The sequence below is a fragment of the Stenella coeruleoalba genome, assembly GCF_951394435.1.
Source record: "Stenella coeruleoalba genome assembly, chromosome: 5".
In the NCBI taxonomy this organism is placed as follows: Eukaryota; Metazoa; Chordata; class Mammalia; order Artiodactyla; family Delphinidae; genus Stenella; species Stenella coeruleoalba.
This window is the reverse complement of record NC_137150.1, coordinates 135,597,177-135,613,298: the sequence shown is the minus strand read 5'-3', so window position 1 is coordinate 135,613,298 and position 16,122 is coordinate 135,597,177. Positions and strand designations below refer to the sequence as shown.

Below are 16,122 nucleotides of genomic sequence, written 5' to 3'. Positions count from 1 at the left end.
TGAGTCATGAGCTCCCGCCTTTCACACTGACTCTGTACGTACGTACATGTTACGTATTCTTCTCTGCTAACATGTTCAACTTCAGCAACTAAGAATCTGGGTATTTTGATCAAATAAATCAGCACCAACTCACTGTCTTCCTCCCTGCTTCTATTCTCATCACCATGTTTGGAGCTTCAACATCCCCCTGGATGACCCCTCTAACATCCTGGCCTCCGAGCCCCTTAGTCTTTTCTTTTCCAGCAAGCTTTTATTTTGTTCCAGCTCAGCCAGCCACTGTCACCATCATACCCTTGACCTCATGAATTTCCAAAGTCTCCATTTGCAGCACCCTACAGTGACCACATCTTACCTTTCCTGCTCACTTACTCCTGGAATGCTGCTCTGACAATTTCCTGAAACCTTGCACAAGCCTCCAACCCCCTGAGTTCACGTCCTTCACTACCTATCAATCCCCCCAGGTCTTCACTTCTCTATCTCCCCACCCACACCCGTGGTCTATCGTCCACCTTGCAAACATCCTTCACTTTTTTGCTTCTCTCTCCCTCTGAAGCATTCACCTAGAAAAATGCAAAGCTGGCTAAACCCAATGATTGCCTATGCAGTTCTATGCAGCTAAATGCTCTGGAGAAAACCAGACTACTCTGAAACAGATCTCACTTTACTTCATGACTGTGCAACTCAAAAATGACCTGATGCTACTAGATAACCCTCCCCCACGTCCCTCAGCGCTGTGCTGGCTTTCCCAGTCTCCAACATAGTTCTTTCACCTCCTCCCTCCATAACCATCGATACCTGTCCCTCCTCAGCTGGTAACCTCATCTCATGTTTCATTTAGAAAATTAATGTAAACAAACAGAAACGCCCTCAGTTTGGCCCCTATGTGTTATTAACCTGGAACATTTATATCCGTGTTCTCTGCCTTGTCTCCGGTTTTGTTTTGTTTTTTTTTTTTGCGGTATGCGGGCCTCTCACTGTTGTGGCCTCTCCCGTTGTGGAGCACAGGCTCCGGACGCGCAGGCTCAGCGGCCATGGCTCACGGGCCCAGCCGCTCCGCGGCATGTGGGATCTTCCCGGACCGGGTCATGAACCCGTGTCCCCTGCATCGGCAGGCGGACTCTCAACCACTGTGCCACCAGGGAAGCCCTGGCAGGCGGATTCTTAACCACTGCGCCACCGAGGAAGTCCCATGACTTTGGTTTTTGGTTTAAACAATTGATTGAGGTGGAAAAGTCTGAAGCAAGAACATTCTGGAGAGGGAGATGGAGCTTGGGTTTGCATGTGTTACATTTGAGATGTCTGGGAAGGAATCAGAAAAGGTCAGCAGCGTAAGGGGAAAAACCAAGAGAACATGGAGTCGTGGAAACTATGAGAAGAGAGTGTTTCCAGAAGCACAGTGTTTCCGGAAACACTCCAGAGAGTGTTTCCTGTGCTCTGCAATGGGAGAGGCCACAACAGTGAGAGGCCCACGTACCGTAAAAAAAAAAAAAAAAAAAAAAAGAATCCACCTGCCAACGCAGGGCTCGAGCCCTGGTCCGGGAAGATCCCACGTGCCATGGAGCAACTAAGCCCGTGCGCCACAACTACTGAGCCTGCGCCCTAGAGCCCGCGAACCACAACTACTGAGCCTGCGAGCCACAACTACTGAAGCCCGTGCACCCAGAACCCGTGCTCCACAACAGGAGAAGCCACCGCAGTGAGAAGCCCGCGCACCGCAACGAAGAGTAGCCCCCACTCGCCCGCAACTAGAGAAAGCCCATGTTCAGCAATGAAGACCCAACGCGGCCAAAAATAAATAAAACAAAAAACCAAACAACAAAAACCCCAAAGTCATCCTTGTTTGCCTTTTTTTCCTTTAAACTACCATTTCCAATCCATCGGCAAGTTCTGTTGATGCTGCACTCACACCAGTCCACCTTTCTCTAGAGCCCGTGCCTCTAAGCCAACATCTTCTCCTGCCCAAAGCACCGTGAGATGCTTTTAACTGAACTCCCAGTTTCTGTTCTCGGTTGCTGCAGCCCACATCGCTCCCGGCAGCCAAACTGATGTTTTCTGAAAACTCAATAAGAGCCTGTCACTGCTCCAAACAGTTTAATGGTTTCCCACAGCAAGTGGGCTGATGGCCAAGCTCTTAAGTGTGCTCTGCATCAAGCCGGACAACCTTCCACCCCCGCTCTCGCCCTGACCTTGCATGGCCACACATTAGGCTCCAGCCAAGCTGATCTTCAGGTTTCCTGGGCCTGGCCCACTCCCACCTCAAGGACTCGCCATCCCCTCTGGGCAGCGCCTTCCCGGATCTTTGCATGGCTGCCCCCTTACGTTGTATTTCTCAGCACAACTGACACTTCCTTGGGGACATGTTCTGCAACATCTGAAGTGGCCCCCAGCCCCACTCCCATTAAAAAAAAAAAACACTTTCATTTTGGATTTCCAGAAGAGTTGAAAGATACCTTTGTTAATTTACTTTGGACCATCACCTTCCGCATCCCCCCCGCCCCACGAGAGCAGAGGCCCTGCTCATTTTGTTTCCTGCTGCATCACCAGCATCTAGAACACAGTGCATGGCACACGCCAGACGCAAACGTACAGGAAGGACCCTGCACGTGCACTGCACACAGAAGAACTCTAAGTGGAGAAACACATCATTTGAAGCCTCATTCTGTTTCATGATTTAGACGGCCAGTATGCATACTTAGTTTGTTCAAGACTGAAACAATGCATAGTGTATGATCCAAAGAGTCTTTCGGTACTCTATAATTCGCTAATTAAGTCTTATCGAGAAGCCCCCAAATCACCTCCAGCTTTGGAATTCTATGCTTTCTTTTTTTATTTTATTTATTTATTGCTTTCTTTTTTAAAATAAAAATCAGGTAATCATTTTACTACAGTACTGTCTTGAGGTTAAATTTAATTACTGCACAAAAGCCAGGCTCAGCTGCACTGGTGGTGGAGAAGCAGTTTAATCCCTACATCAGTACCTACATCGGGAATAACTGAGGGCAGATGAAGCAAGGAGTTGCATGAGCTCTCTTTCCCTAGAACCACAACTATAATCATAACCGCAGCCTGAGAAAGCATAATTGTTGGTTTACATTAGTAAATGACAGCATACTAGTTATAGGATCTTCATTACAGAGTGAAGTATAATTATTTTCTTATGTAAACCACAAAACTAGCTGTCAAACAAATATGGCAGGAGTAATGGAGGGGGTACTACGGCCTGTCTGTCTAACACCATCCTTCCTCCTCCTGCAAGAGAAGCCTCTCTTGGGTGGGAGCCCATTTCTCAGAGCTCCAGCGCACCAGCCTTTCCTCTCCTCCTCTGGGTCAGCCACAGGCCCAGAACAGCCGACCGGAATCTTTGCGTGAGACTTGATGAACTTCATCTGAACACCTAGCTCCCGCTCTGACTAAAACCAGATGTAGACGCTTGGGCTTTTCCTGTACGTGAGCCAGAAAGTTTTGTGCTGCTGTGTTTCTACACGCCTGAAGTGAGTTTCGTTTACTTGCAAGAGAAAAGAGCCCAGACTTCTTGACACACCTTCCTTTGTATATTAAAAACCACAAATTCAGCTTTGCTTCTGCTGATATAACTACTACTAACAATAATGACAGAGATCATAAAATATGACAGAACTAGAAGCTTTTGAACACTGACCTTGTGGTGGGCACTGTGCTATGTAGTTCCGACTGAGAACATAGATGTAATTTTTTTGCTCGTGTTAATAAAACTGAGACCAGGGCTTCCCTGGTGGCGCAGTGGTTGAGAGTCCGCCTGCCGATGCAGGGGACACGGGTTCATGCTCCGGTCCGGGAAGATCCCACATGCCGTGGAGCGACTGGGCCCGTGAGCCATGGCCACTGAGCCTGCGCGTCCGGAGCCTGTGCTCCACAACAGGAGAGGCCACAACAGTGAGAGGCCCACATACCAGAAAAAAAAAACAAACAAAACTGAGACCAAACTGATTTTCTTGTCCAGTGTTGAGCGACACTGGGACTGGGCATACTTTCCTGTCTGTGTTAAATAATACTGAGAGCTTGCAAAAATAATTACTTGCTCTAAGATATGCCTAATTCTGAAAGAAAAACTCAACCAACTAAAGTGGCTCACTTATCAAAACGAGCAGCATCTCGTCAACATCCCCTTCTGGACCCTCGCCTAGTGCTGTGCCCACCAATGCAAAGGTATCTTATTACTAACTCTGCCCCAGGCCCCACCTGGAAAGATCTGCCACAAACAACTCAGCCAAGGCCCTACAACCTTATAAATATCCTCCCCAAACCTCCCCTAGAGCTGAGACACCCCTATGCCCCAGCCAAGTTTCTCCCTCACTGCAGCAGGTCTAGTAACCTGAGATTTGCTCGATGATACATTCGTCCGGCGGTCTTCAGGGCACCGGCAATTGACAGTCTACCCTGTTGCATTTAATTCACTCCTCAGGAGTATCTGGCTGATCAGCGGTCCTCCGAGTAAACAGATGAGTCTCCTTTGAGAGTCTCCAGACCATTTTCCTAGGAAGCTGTAACTGACTATAAGGCTGGGCTGTGCCTACTCTGTGTGGCCTCCATGATAGAATCTTCACCACTCAGGCAATGACCAAACACAAGGGTCATCGAGAGGCAGGGGTGTGTTGGCCAGAAATGAAATACAACATCAACTGCCTGACGATAGTTAGCTGGTTTACTAAGTTTTCTTTCCACGGCTCCACAAAAAGAAAAACATACATTCTCCTGTTCTTTATCCCACACAGATTTCCATTACTGAGTCTGTGCAAATTATCTTGGGAAGTTACTTTCTTGGACCCCCATCTGGACCCCCAGTGAGGGCTTAACACGGTAGCGTGGGCCACTCGGGACCCTTCCAATGGAATCCTATTGTTCAGTATACATACAACGTATGTTGTAAGAAGTAAAGCCAGTTTACTTTTAAGGCAAAACTAGCCCCACTAGCTGGCATTGGGCATTACTTTTTTTTTTTTTTTTTTTTTGGTGGTACGCGGGCCTCTCACTGTTGCCTCTCCCGTTGCGGAGCACAGGCTCCGGACGCGCAGGCTCAGCGGCCATGGCTCACGGGCCCAGCTGCTCCGCGGCACGTGGGATCTTCCCGGACCGGGGCACGAACCCGTGTCCCCTGCATCGGCAGGCGGACTCTCAACCACTGCGCCACCAGGGAAGCCCTGGGCATTACTTTTTGACCCTTCTACACCTACCGTGCAAATCTTCCTCATCATCAGATTCTTCTAGAGAGATCTGAGGCTGAGCCTTCACTTCCAGGTTTCTGCTCAGCCAGCTGGTTTGTTCCAAGGAAGAGCCAGCAATGTTCCCGACAGCTTCTAGAATTTTTTGAGTGACTTCCTGAGAGTAGTCAGGAGAAAGAGGAAAGGAAGTTAGTTAAGGAAAAGAATCCTAAAATAGCACCATCTGATATAAATATAATGCAAGCCGCAGCTGTGAACCATGCAGGTAATACCAAGTTTTCTAGGAGCTACATTAAAAGAAGAAACAAGTTCATAATGTTTAACACAATATATCCAACAGGGTATCAACATATAATCAATATAAAATTGTTAGCGAGGTTACGCATTCTTTGCTACGAAGTCTTTGAAATCTGCTGTGTGTTTAGTTACAGCACGTTCACTTCAGACAAGCCACATGTCAAGGGCTCAACAGACACTCGTGGCTCAGGCTACTCTCTGACCAACTTGGGTAAAACAGAGACACAGGAAGTCACAGCGGCACAACACGTTTGGCAGATTAGATTTCCAGTTTCTTCAGGACCATGGATTCTTGCTAGAAATGCATCTTTGAATAATACAAGAAACAAAACTGCATAAATTAAATTGACTCGAGGGTGAAGTGAGGAGTCATCTGTATCAGGAGTTCCATGAGGAACGGATTTGGTCAAGTAGCTGGGACGGAGGTAGAAACACTGAGTGGGTATCATCGAGCGTTGCCAGCTAAGAGGGGCTGTACGTCCCTGACATCTGAGAACTGAACAGTCCTGACTTCCACTATGAGCCCAGCAGCTGTGTTCGGGCATGAAGCAAGAGAACGTCTGCCTGCCGGTGGCAAGGGGGGTGCACCCGTGCGAACTGTCCGCGGTGCGCCTGGGCAGAGGTGTGGGGTGGATGACGGCGGTAAGGAAGGTCAAGAATAGACGGATGGACCTGGGGATGATCACACTGAGTGAAGTAAGTCAGAGAAAGACAAATACCATTTGCTATCACTTCTATGTGGAATCTAAAATATGACACAAATGAACTTAACTACGAAATAGAAACAGACTCACAGACGTAGAGAACAGACTTGTGGTTGCCAAGGTGGGTGGGGTGGGGGAGGGATGGAGTGGGAGTTTGGGATTAGCAGATGCAAAGTAGTATATATACAGGATGGATAAACAACAAGGACCTGCTGTAGAGCACAGGGAGCTGTATTCAACATCCTGTGATAAACCATAATGGAAAAGAATATGAAAAAGGATATATATATGTGTGTATAACTGAGTCACTCTGCTGTACAGCAGAAATTAACACTATAAATCAACTCTACTTCAAGAAAATAAATTCTTAAAAGCAGATCAAGAAAAGGGGTTGAGGACTTAGAAGAGCTCCCATTTCAAGCGCAGTGAATGGATGGGAAAGAAGTTGGGGTGCCTGGAAACAGCAGGAAGGAGTCAGTGTCAGGGAGGCTGGGACATCCTGGGGTGGAAGCAGAGGCCCACCTGGCCCTCTGACGAACAGGAGCAGAGCGAGCCGCACCAGCTGCGGTAGTGCCTGTGGCTACCGTCCGGCCGATGGACTGGAAACGGAGGGGCCGCGGCAGGCAACAGCCCATGGAAGTGGGAGGGCTTCCAGGTGAGTGCAGGAGGTGCCACCCAAGGGCTGGGCTGCAGCACTTGCCCTTGGGTGATGCTTTCTTCTCTACTGGTTGAGTCAAAGGAGTCACTGTGCTTTACGCAGAACTCTAGTGCCTCAGAATCAGGAACTGGACAGATATTTCACAAACACCAGGGATCACAGCGATTAGCAGTAATATCACCAAAGCCATAAACTACACAACCCAGTTTAAAGGCTTTGACTCAAAAAGCTCCTCACTCAAGGATTATAATGGTTGCAAAATAGTGACTTTTCTAACTCCTTCATTACTTCTAATGTATTATTATATTTATTTATTTATTTTTTTGCGTTATGCGGGCCTCTCACTGTTGTGGCCTCTCCCGTTGCGGAGCACAGGCTCCGGACGTGCAGGCTCAGCGGCCATGGCTCACGGGCCCAGCCGCTCCGCGGCATGTGGGATCTTCCCGGACCGGGGCACGAACCCGTGTCCCCAGCATCGGCGGGCGGACTCTCAACCACTGCGCCACCAGGGAAGCCCCATCTATGTATTATTGATAGTTGGCATTCTACTCAAAGGAGAAGATTTTCCTTCTCCTATGGGTGAGTTTTACTTTGTTTTTCAGTGTTTCTGAAATTTCCTGTGGGTCTATATTGCTTTAAAAAGATGGGGGAAGGTTCTAAGGAAAGGAATCTGTGCATAAAGATAGACTTATTGTTCCAATCATGCTGCAGAGTAAGTCCGCATACATCTGTGGACAGTGGGAAGCGAGAGGGTGCCTTGTAAACTGCACGGTCGACTGGTCAAGTCTAACACGAGAACCTTCATCAGGAGATTGTACAGAGTCCTCTAAAGACAGTAACGGAGGGAATCAGACGCGGGAACAAATGCAAATCTAAGATCTGGTTCTGCCCAATGTTTACTCTCTCCAGTGAGAGCCTCTAAAGGTGGGCGATACTCCTGGGACAGTAACAGCCTGCCAGACTTGCACATACAGACCTGCAGATCTTTCTGATCCTTCTTGCTCTCCAGGTTGGGAGTTCTTGTTACAAAGTCGTTCAGCATGCTGTTGAGAGACAATCAGCTTCAGACCGAGAACGCTGCAGAAATAAAAACATGTTCCCGAAGAAAAATACAGTGACGTGAGTGCAGGGACACGGTACCTGAGAAGCAGAAAATAACCAGGGGGAGCGAGATTCAACTGCACGGACTCCTTTAACACACCCAACAGCGAAGGGAAGTTTGCTTGCAAGGCTGTTGCTGGGAGCCTATTTAAAAAAAAAGAAAGAAAGAAAAAATATCCAACCCTGAACAGGTCAAAACAAAATGTTACTTATAAGCACATTTTAGATCCGGGTGGTTGGAAAGCACAGGAAGATGGCATATCCGCCTGACCTGTTTGCTCTTTTTTAAATTACAATACACACAAGCTAAATTTTGGTATTCTGCCAAGAACTTGGAGTTTGGAGAGCTGCAACCCTGCTGACAGGTCAGATGCCCCTGGTTTCCTCGTCTATAACGTGAAAGCCTGGAACTAGAGGACTGTCTGATCTCTGGGCCTGTCTGGCTCTACCATTCAGCCTCTCTGACGTCGCTGGAAACACAGAGTCAACCATCAGAAGGTCACAGAGGGCAAGGTCAGGCCTCAGGAAAACAAGGACTCGGATTATGGCTACGGAGCGAGGCTGCACAGCACAAAAGGCAGAGCTTGGCCGCAGCCAGAGGGCCCCAGGTTCAAGTCCTCGTCCCTGACTTACTGCCTCCTGACTGACCTGGGCAGGGCCTCCTCTGTAAAAGGAGGCCGCAGCTCCTGCAGCTGCTGGGAAGGCTCAGATATCACTTAGGCCCCTGCAACAGGCGCTTGCTAGTGATATAATTCACATTAGTTACCACGAGAAGGGACCAGCTCATCCTTACCTCCTGCAGGAAAGAAGTACAGGGATGCTTGTGGTGCAGGATGAACAGCTGGTCTGAGCTCAACCCTAGACCCAGGGACTCCTGGGACCATGACCCTTCTTGCCACCTCAGGGTACAGTGAGCCGGAATAACCACGGAACATGAACCTGTTAACCGGGGAGCTTGCAGCTGGTGGTCAGATGCACTTATTGTGAACCCTCTGAGATAGATGAGAATACTGAGGCTTCCTTGAGACGGGGCTACACTCCCTTCACCCTCCTTACTGCAGCCGAGAACACCCCACACGATGGAGGGGTCCGGGAGCCGCACCCGGGACCTGCCATAAGATCTGCACGAGGCCCAGCAAAGCGTCCTTTCTACCCGTGGAGAAACACCTGGGGGACTCCTACAGCTGAGACCCCTGCATGCGGACATTCAGCACAGTAAACCCACGCAGAAGCCATCCAGCAGAAAACATGGCAAAGCATTGAGGACAGCACCAAAAATAACCCCTTCTCCTTTTTCTAAAAGAGGTCCTTAAAATCCCCCCTCCTTTTTTGGTATCAATTTAACGCAAACTGGTTCTTCTAAAGTTTACCAGGCCTCACATAAAGCTTTGCTGACGTAAGTATTTAAGCTATAGCACCCAGACTTTAAAATGTCAGATTTGATCTCTGCAGAAGGAAAAAGTAAAAGCATCAGGGTATTCCCATGCCTCGAGAGGAAATAAGGACACCATTCAGATACTTTCTGAACTAAGCGTCTCCAGTAATCAAGAAACACAATGCGAGGGGGGTGGCAGGGAGGGATAAACGAGGAGTTTGGGATTAAAATGTACACACTATTATATATTAAATAGATAAACAGGGACTTCCCTGGTGGTCCAGTGGTAAAGAATCCGCCTTACAATGCAGGGAACATGGGTTCGATCCCTGGTTAGGGAACTAAGATCGCACATGCCGCAGGGCAACCAAGCCCGAGCGCCGCAACTACTGAGCTTGCACGTCTCAACTAGAGAGCCTGTGTGCCGCAAACTACAGAGCCCATGCGCTCTGGAACCCTCACACCACAACTACAGAGCCCACGTGCCCTGGAGCCTGCGAACCACAACTAGAGAGAGAAAGCCTGCACGCCCCAACGAAAGATGCCACGTGCCGCAACTAAGACCCGACACAGCCAAAAATAAATTAAATAAATAAATAAATAATAAGGGACTTCCCTGGTGGCACAATGGTTAAGAATCCTCCTGCCAATGCATGGGACACGGGTTCGAGCCCTGGTCTGGGAAGATCCCACATGCCGCGGAGCAACTAAGCCCGTGTGCCACAACTACTGAGCCTGTGCTCTAGAGCCTGTGAGCCACAACTACTGAGCCCTCGAGCCACAACTACTGAAGCCCACGCGCCGCAATGAAGAGTAGCACCCGCTCGCTGCAACTAGAGAAAGCCTGCGTGCAGCAACGAAGACCCAACGCAGCCAAAATTAATTAATTAATTTAAAAATAAATAAACCTTAAAAAATAAACAATAGCACTGGGAACTATATTCAATATTTTATAATAACCTATAGTTATTTCCTATAGTGGAAAAGTATCTGAAAAAGAATATATATATATATATATATATATATATATATATATATATAGGAATCATTTTGCTGTACACCTGAAACTAACAACATTGTAAATCAATGATACTTCAGTTAAAAGAAAAAATGGAAATACAATCAGAGGAATTATTTATAATCATTGCAATAGCATCTATAATTGAGAAACGTCTTTGAGGGGCTGCATTACCTTTGGATGAAAGCATAGCAAAACTGCAACACAGGGACATCCACGAGGGGCGATTTCTGAAAATTAAAGCAAAGCTAATTACTCCAAGTTGGTAGGAAATAAGGCTAAAAAAGAATTCAAATACAGAAATGAAACAGATTCTATATCCTAACAAAGCAAATGCTTGCAGCTAGAGTCTTTCAAATATAATAGAAAGTGAAACAAAAACAAATGTATCCTATGAGGCCCCAAATCATTAGTGCCCCTCTCATCAGACTCCCAGAGTCATTCCCTTTATGTTTACCTACTTCCCATTCCAGGCTTTTAACAAGTATTTAGGGAAGATTTGGCATTATAACTGAACCTCCCCCCAGACACAAAGTTGGTGGCCAAAGTTGGCCCTCGGGAGCTACAGTTGAGAAACAACGCCAAATTTGAATTCTTAGCTCCAGGAATTCCCTCAAACAGCCCAGACAACTTCCCTAAATCCCAAATGGCTGGAACTACTTAGAAATAGGTTTCAAGACACACATTTTTTCCCTTCTTGCTTGTAAAAGGCTATTTGTCGAAGTTACAGAAGTCGAGCCAATTAACTAAACTAACCACAAAATGTAATTTTGTTATTCAAAACGCCAAAAACCACTCAGCCAGACGACATCTAGGTTTTTTTGTTTTTTAAGCCCAGGAGTTGCAGGTGTCTGCAGAAACTCCGGTAACATGAAGGAACAAAACCTGAAAGCGCCTGCTCTGTGTGTAAAGCTGCTGCAGGACCAGCTCCCCCATGGCTGCAGCTGTGACCCCATCCGTGGGGACCGACCCGCAGCGCGGAAGATCAATCTCCTGCCAGCTAGACTTGCTCAGAGATATAAATGCCAATCCACCCAGGACCTGATGCTGCCGCTGCCCGCCTCCACCACCCTGCTCCCTCTCTTCAGGGTCCATTACTTTAACATTTACGTTCAAGAGTAAAAGGCAACAAGGCTACCAGGCATTTGGGAGACTGGGGGCAGACGTCCGACAGATGCCGTGAAGTTGCCCGTGCCCATTTTACATCTGACTGTTTAAGCGCTTGGCCAGTTCCATAATCTGGCCTCACAGTGTAAATCTGCCTTATCTTCTTTCCCCAACGAGAATACAGGCTGACCGTAGGCAGGAACAGTGTCAACTATTTAGGACTCCCCACTACGACGCAGACTTGATTTTCAATAAACACGTGGAATGAAGGAAGAGGACCAGAGCCCCGAGTGTAACTGACTGGTTAGAAGCCCCGAGCGGCCTTCCCAGTGTGGACATTTCTGCAGAGGGTGCCCCTGTGCCACGTGCCTTTCAGAGGAAGAGCTTCAAGTGGGGAGTTCTCCTCCAAGGCAGGCAGAGCCAAAACTGCTAAAGGTATTCTTGGTCAGCTTGTCCACTCTGGGGTGAGAATGGCTGAACACATCTCTGATTCCAAGGTTTAGCTTTTGCTCACCACCCTTAGTGTTATGGCCTTAATATCTAAAAAGAAAATTTCTTTTATTTGCTGTAAAATTTTTTTATTTGGGTAGAATATATTTGACAAAATCTACCATTTTAAACATTTTTAAGTGTACAGGGCATCCAGTATATTCACATTGTTGGGCAACTATGACCACCATTCATGTGCAGAACTTTATCTTCCCAAACTGAAACTCTGTCCCCATTAACTCCCATTCCCTCCTCCCCCGCAGTCCCTAGTGACCATCATTCTTCTTTCTGTCTCTATGGAGTTGACTACTCTGGGTCCCCCAGATAAGTGGAATCATATAATACTGTCCTTCTGGACAGTATACTGTCCAGTATAGACAGTATACAATAATACTGTCTATTATTCCCCTTAGCATAATGCTGTCAAGGTTCATCCACGGTACAGCATGTGTCAGAATTCCATTCCTTTTTAAGGCTGAATGATAGACAGTCCATTGCAGGTACAGACCTCATTTTGTTTATCCATTCATCCATGGACACTTGGGCTGTTTCTACCTTTTGGCTATTGCGATTCATGCTGTTATAAACCCTGGCGTACAAATATCTGTTGGATTACAACTATTTATTAGCAAAATCACTTGGTCCACTCCCTTAATTTTCACTTAGGGAATTATTCTTAAATTGTTCCTAACTGTATAATTTTAAATTACCTAAGAGAAGGCAATTATTTCAAAGTTGGAACAAATCCCTGCTTTCTATCCAATTAATTAAGAACAAAACAGCTCCAACACTTTCAACGAAGAGGTCTGCTTTGGTAAAACCAAAAATCTCTCAGGCAGGAAACTGTTAAACCACATGGTCTGTTCTGTTGCAAAGTCACGGTGCATAAATGAAAAGGTGCCCCCCCCCGAAACTGGGCAGAAAAACTGTAAGAGCTTTGTGGTTCAATCACGTCACCCTTCAAAGGCCACTGCCTTCCCTGCAGCCAGATGAAATCTCTTCTTTCTCAGCACGTCCAGGATGAGTCAAGTCCTCTGACATGTATTTTGTACCTTTGTAAAAATTATGCAGACTTTTAACTCGCCCGTTGACAAAGATGCTCTCCTTGACCTAGTCAGGCTCCTCTGAACCCTCTTCTTTTTCTTCTCCTTTTTTTTTGAATTTTAAATCGTATAGTTTTTCTTCCTCCTATAATATTTTTGCTTTCCAACAGTAAAAGAAATGGTACAAGAATCTGGCCCTTGGTCACAAGCCATTTTGGGGAATTCCTCAATATTCTCACTCCAATTTTTTTAACAATCAATGAATGAGGTAATCAATGACAGGGTTAATCATTAGATTCCAGAGCTTCTAAAATATCTCCCATTACTCAACAGTCCCTTTCTCTTTCTCTCCCTCCCTCTCCCCGCTCTCTCCTGCCCTCCTGAAAACATTTTACTGAAAATGCAAGAAAAAACTGAGAATTATGTTTCTGAGGAGAGCCCGAATCCTGAGATGCTTATGTCAGACTGTAGCGTCTGTATTTACAATTTCCTAGCCTTTTTTTTTTTTTTACTTTATTTATTTATTATTAATTTTGGCTGCATGGGGTCTTCATTACATGCGGGCTCTCTCTAGTTGCAGCGAGCAGGGGCTACTCTTCGTTGCGATGCGCGGGCTTCTCATTGCGGTGGCTTCTCATGTTGCAGAGCACAGGCTCTAGGCACGCGGGCTTCAGTAGTTGTGGCACGTGGGCTCAGCAGTTGTGGCGCACGGGCTTAGTTGCTCCACAGCATGTGAGCTCTTCCCGGACCAGGGCTCGAACCCGTGTTCCCTGCATTGGCAGGCGGATTCTTAACCACTGTGCCAACAGGGATGTCCCAACAGGTTCCCAGCAGCTCAAGGCCACGTCCCTACGGGGATGACCTCAACCCCCTTAAAATGCCTGCCTAAGAAAGAAAGCTCAAGGCTTCTGAAGGAATCTGCTGTGTGTTTAGCCAACTTCTGATAGGTTCCTGACCTCCCTTTCTTTGAGCATTTATTAAGAAAAGCTTATAGTTATAAATCCTTGCTCTGTCCCTTGTGAGATGTATGTGTGTCTCCTACAACCCAGGGATGTCTTTCTCAAGGACCTGGCAGCCATCCCTCTGAAATACCATCATCAGGAAAGATAGGGCCCCTGTTTCCCAGTCTCCAAGGGAGCACAGGAACCTACCTTGCACTTTACAGTCAGCAAACCCCGATGGCCTAATTACATCCACCAACCCCCTTCTTGCTTGTTTGTAACTTTCCACTCCCCTGACTTTGCTGAAGCCCCTGCTTGTTCACCCTCCCTGCTCTTCATTCTCTGCTTAAACTACCCACTCACCTCTGCACAAACTGGAACAGAGCACAACTCCTTCCCCTGCTGCAGTAGTTACTAAATAAAATCAGTCTTTTCCACCTTTAACTAGTGTCTGGCTTTGTTTAACTCTGACGCCTTTTCAGCTGCAAGTTCCTTGAGGCAAGTGACATTTCTTCTTTCTAACAGAGTTATTCGATTTGAACCACTACCGGGCAGAGCACCCTGCAGTGGGATGTAAGGATGGAAGTCCGTCCTTCACCTTAAGTGGCTTGCACCCCAAAACAGGAGCCCATGAAGCACATTTCATGGAGCTCCGCAGAGCCCGGTAAGAACACCTTCGCTTTACAGCCCCCGAATTCCGAGTTGCTGCCGTAACCTCTGTTTCCCTCCCCAACACAGTTTATAAGACGTGGAGTTAGAGAGAGTGCTGCGTTCCTCTGAGGGTCCCCAGGCTCCTGACCTCGTCCCCTAGGACCTGCGGCGGCCTCTTCACCACTTCCTTCACCAGGTGCAGCACCGTGTCAGTCTGCAGGGTGCTCAGCGCACAGATCAGGTCCACGAGGGTCAGCTGGGATGCGCTGGCCGCCGGGACGATCTGCCGAGGAAAAAATCATTCCTTTAAGGCTCACAGAGAGAAAACAAGAACAAGAATGAGGCACAGAAAGTACTCTATAATACTTGCTCCTGGAAAAAGAGGTTTGTTTTAATCTTCTAAAGAAATACTTAAATGAAAACTGGGTAATGGACTCTAGTGGTGGGAACGAAGAGTGAGGTTAGCATTTAATCACAGTAACCTAATCAGTATCTGATACAAATAAGGAATAAAACGTGTAGCTGATGATGGGCAGTCTCTCTGGTATGTTCAAGCTGAGAAAGCATTGTAGAAACAGATACGTTTAATTGGGAGGAAACAGGCTGATATCGAGACAGCCCCCAAAGTATGAGGACAGCAAGAAAAACAGGTAAATCAGGTTCACCCGAGCTGCCTGTGGCAGGCAAGTCCCGGTGAGGGAGGCATGTTGTGATGACAGAAGTCTGTGTAGGGTGGTGACATGCACTTGCAAGTATCAGGTTTCTCGCCCGGAAGCCCCAGCAAGTGCTAAGGTGGGTGGCCTGGGCCACCAGCCTCTCACACCTCCTCAGGGAACAGGGGCCTACGCTGGGCCCTGAGATAGTGTCCAGGGGGTGGGGCAGACCCTCTGAGGGAGGTACCAGGTAGGAACCTGCATGGTCGACAGAGGGGACCACGTGAACCAAGCTCCCGGAGGACCTCGTGATGGACCAGTCGGTGGAGAAGGAATGGACAAAATGCACACTGAAGTCTGGGCGCAGGAATGCGATGATTTAAATTTTCTTGACCATCATGAACAAGCATTACTTTAATAAATTAAAAAAGCCGAGTGTAAATTATGGACGTGTCAGTGTAGGTTCAGCAACTGTGACAAGTGTAACCCCCTGACGGGGGCTGCTGGGGGAAGCAGGGCATGCACGTGCGGGGACAGGGGAATATGGGAACTCCCTGTACCTTCCTCTCATTTTGTTGTGAACCTAAAACTGCCTTAAAAAGAGAAAGTCTTTAAAAAGATTAGTTAAAAAAAAAAAAAAAAAAAAGCTATCACGGGCTTCCCTGGTGGCGCAGTGGTTGAGAGTCCACCTGCCAATGCAGGGGACCTGGGTTCGTGCCCCGGTCCGGGAAGATCCCACATGCCGCGGAGGGGCTGGGCCCGTGAGCCATGGCCGCAAAGGGAGAGGCCACAACAGTGAGAGGCCCGCGTACCGCAAAAGAAAAAAAAAAAAAAAAAGCTATCAGGTGGTGTTACAACCAGGGAAGGGCCCACAGGGGTCCTCATAG

The 16,122-nt window shown here is 47.4% G+C and overlaps 1 protein-coding gene across 4 annotated transcripts in view; it reads right to left on the bottom strand.

Moving 5' to 3' along the window:
• Positions 1 to 16,122, bottom strand: part of DOP1B (DOP1 leucine zipper like protein B) — a 109,041-nt gene that overhangs the window by 17,632 nt on the left and 75,287 nt on the right. For all 4 annotated transcript variants that reach the window (XR_013828300.1, XM_079921239.1, XM_079921241.1 and 1 more), the window contains 5 exons: positions 14,731 to 14,865; positions 10,526 to 10,581; positions 7,998 to 8,102; positions 7,834 to 7,900; positions 5,211 to 5,355 (listed from right to left, as the gene is read on the bottom strand). Coding sequence is in view for 3 of the 4 variants with exons in the window: in XM_079921239.1 (XP_079777365.1) it covers positions 5,211 to 5,355; positions 7,834 to 7,900; positions 7,998 to 8,102; positions 10,526 to 10,581; positions 14,731 to 14,865 (508 nt within the window). In the remaining variant the exon portion in view is untranslated. The remainder of the gene's footprint in view (positions 1 to 5,210; positions 5,356 to 7,833; positions 7,901 to 7,997; positions 8,103 to 10,525; positions 10,582 to 14,730; positions 14,866 to 16,122) is intronic.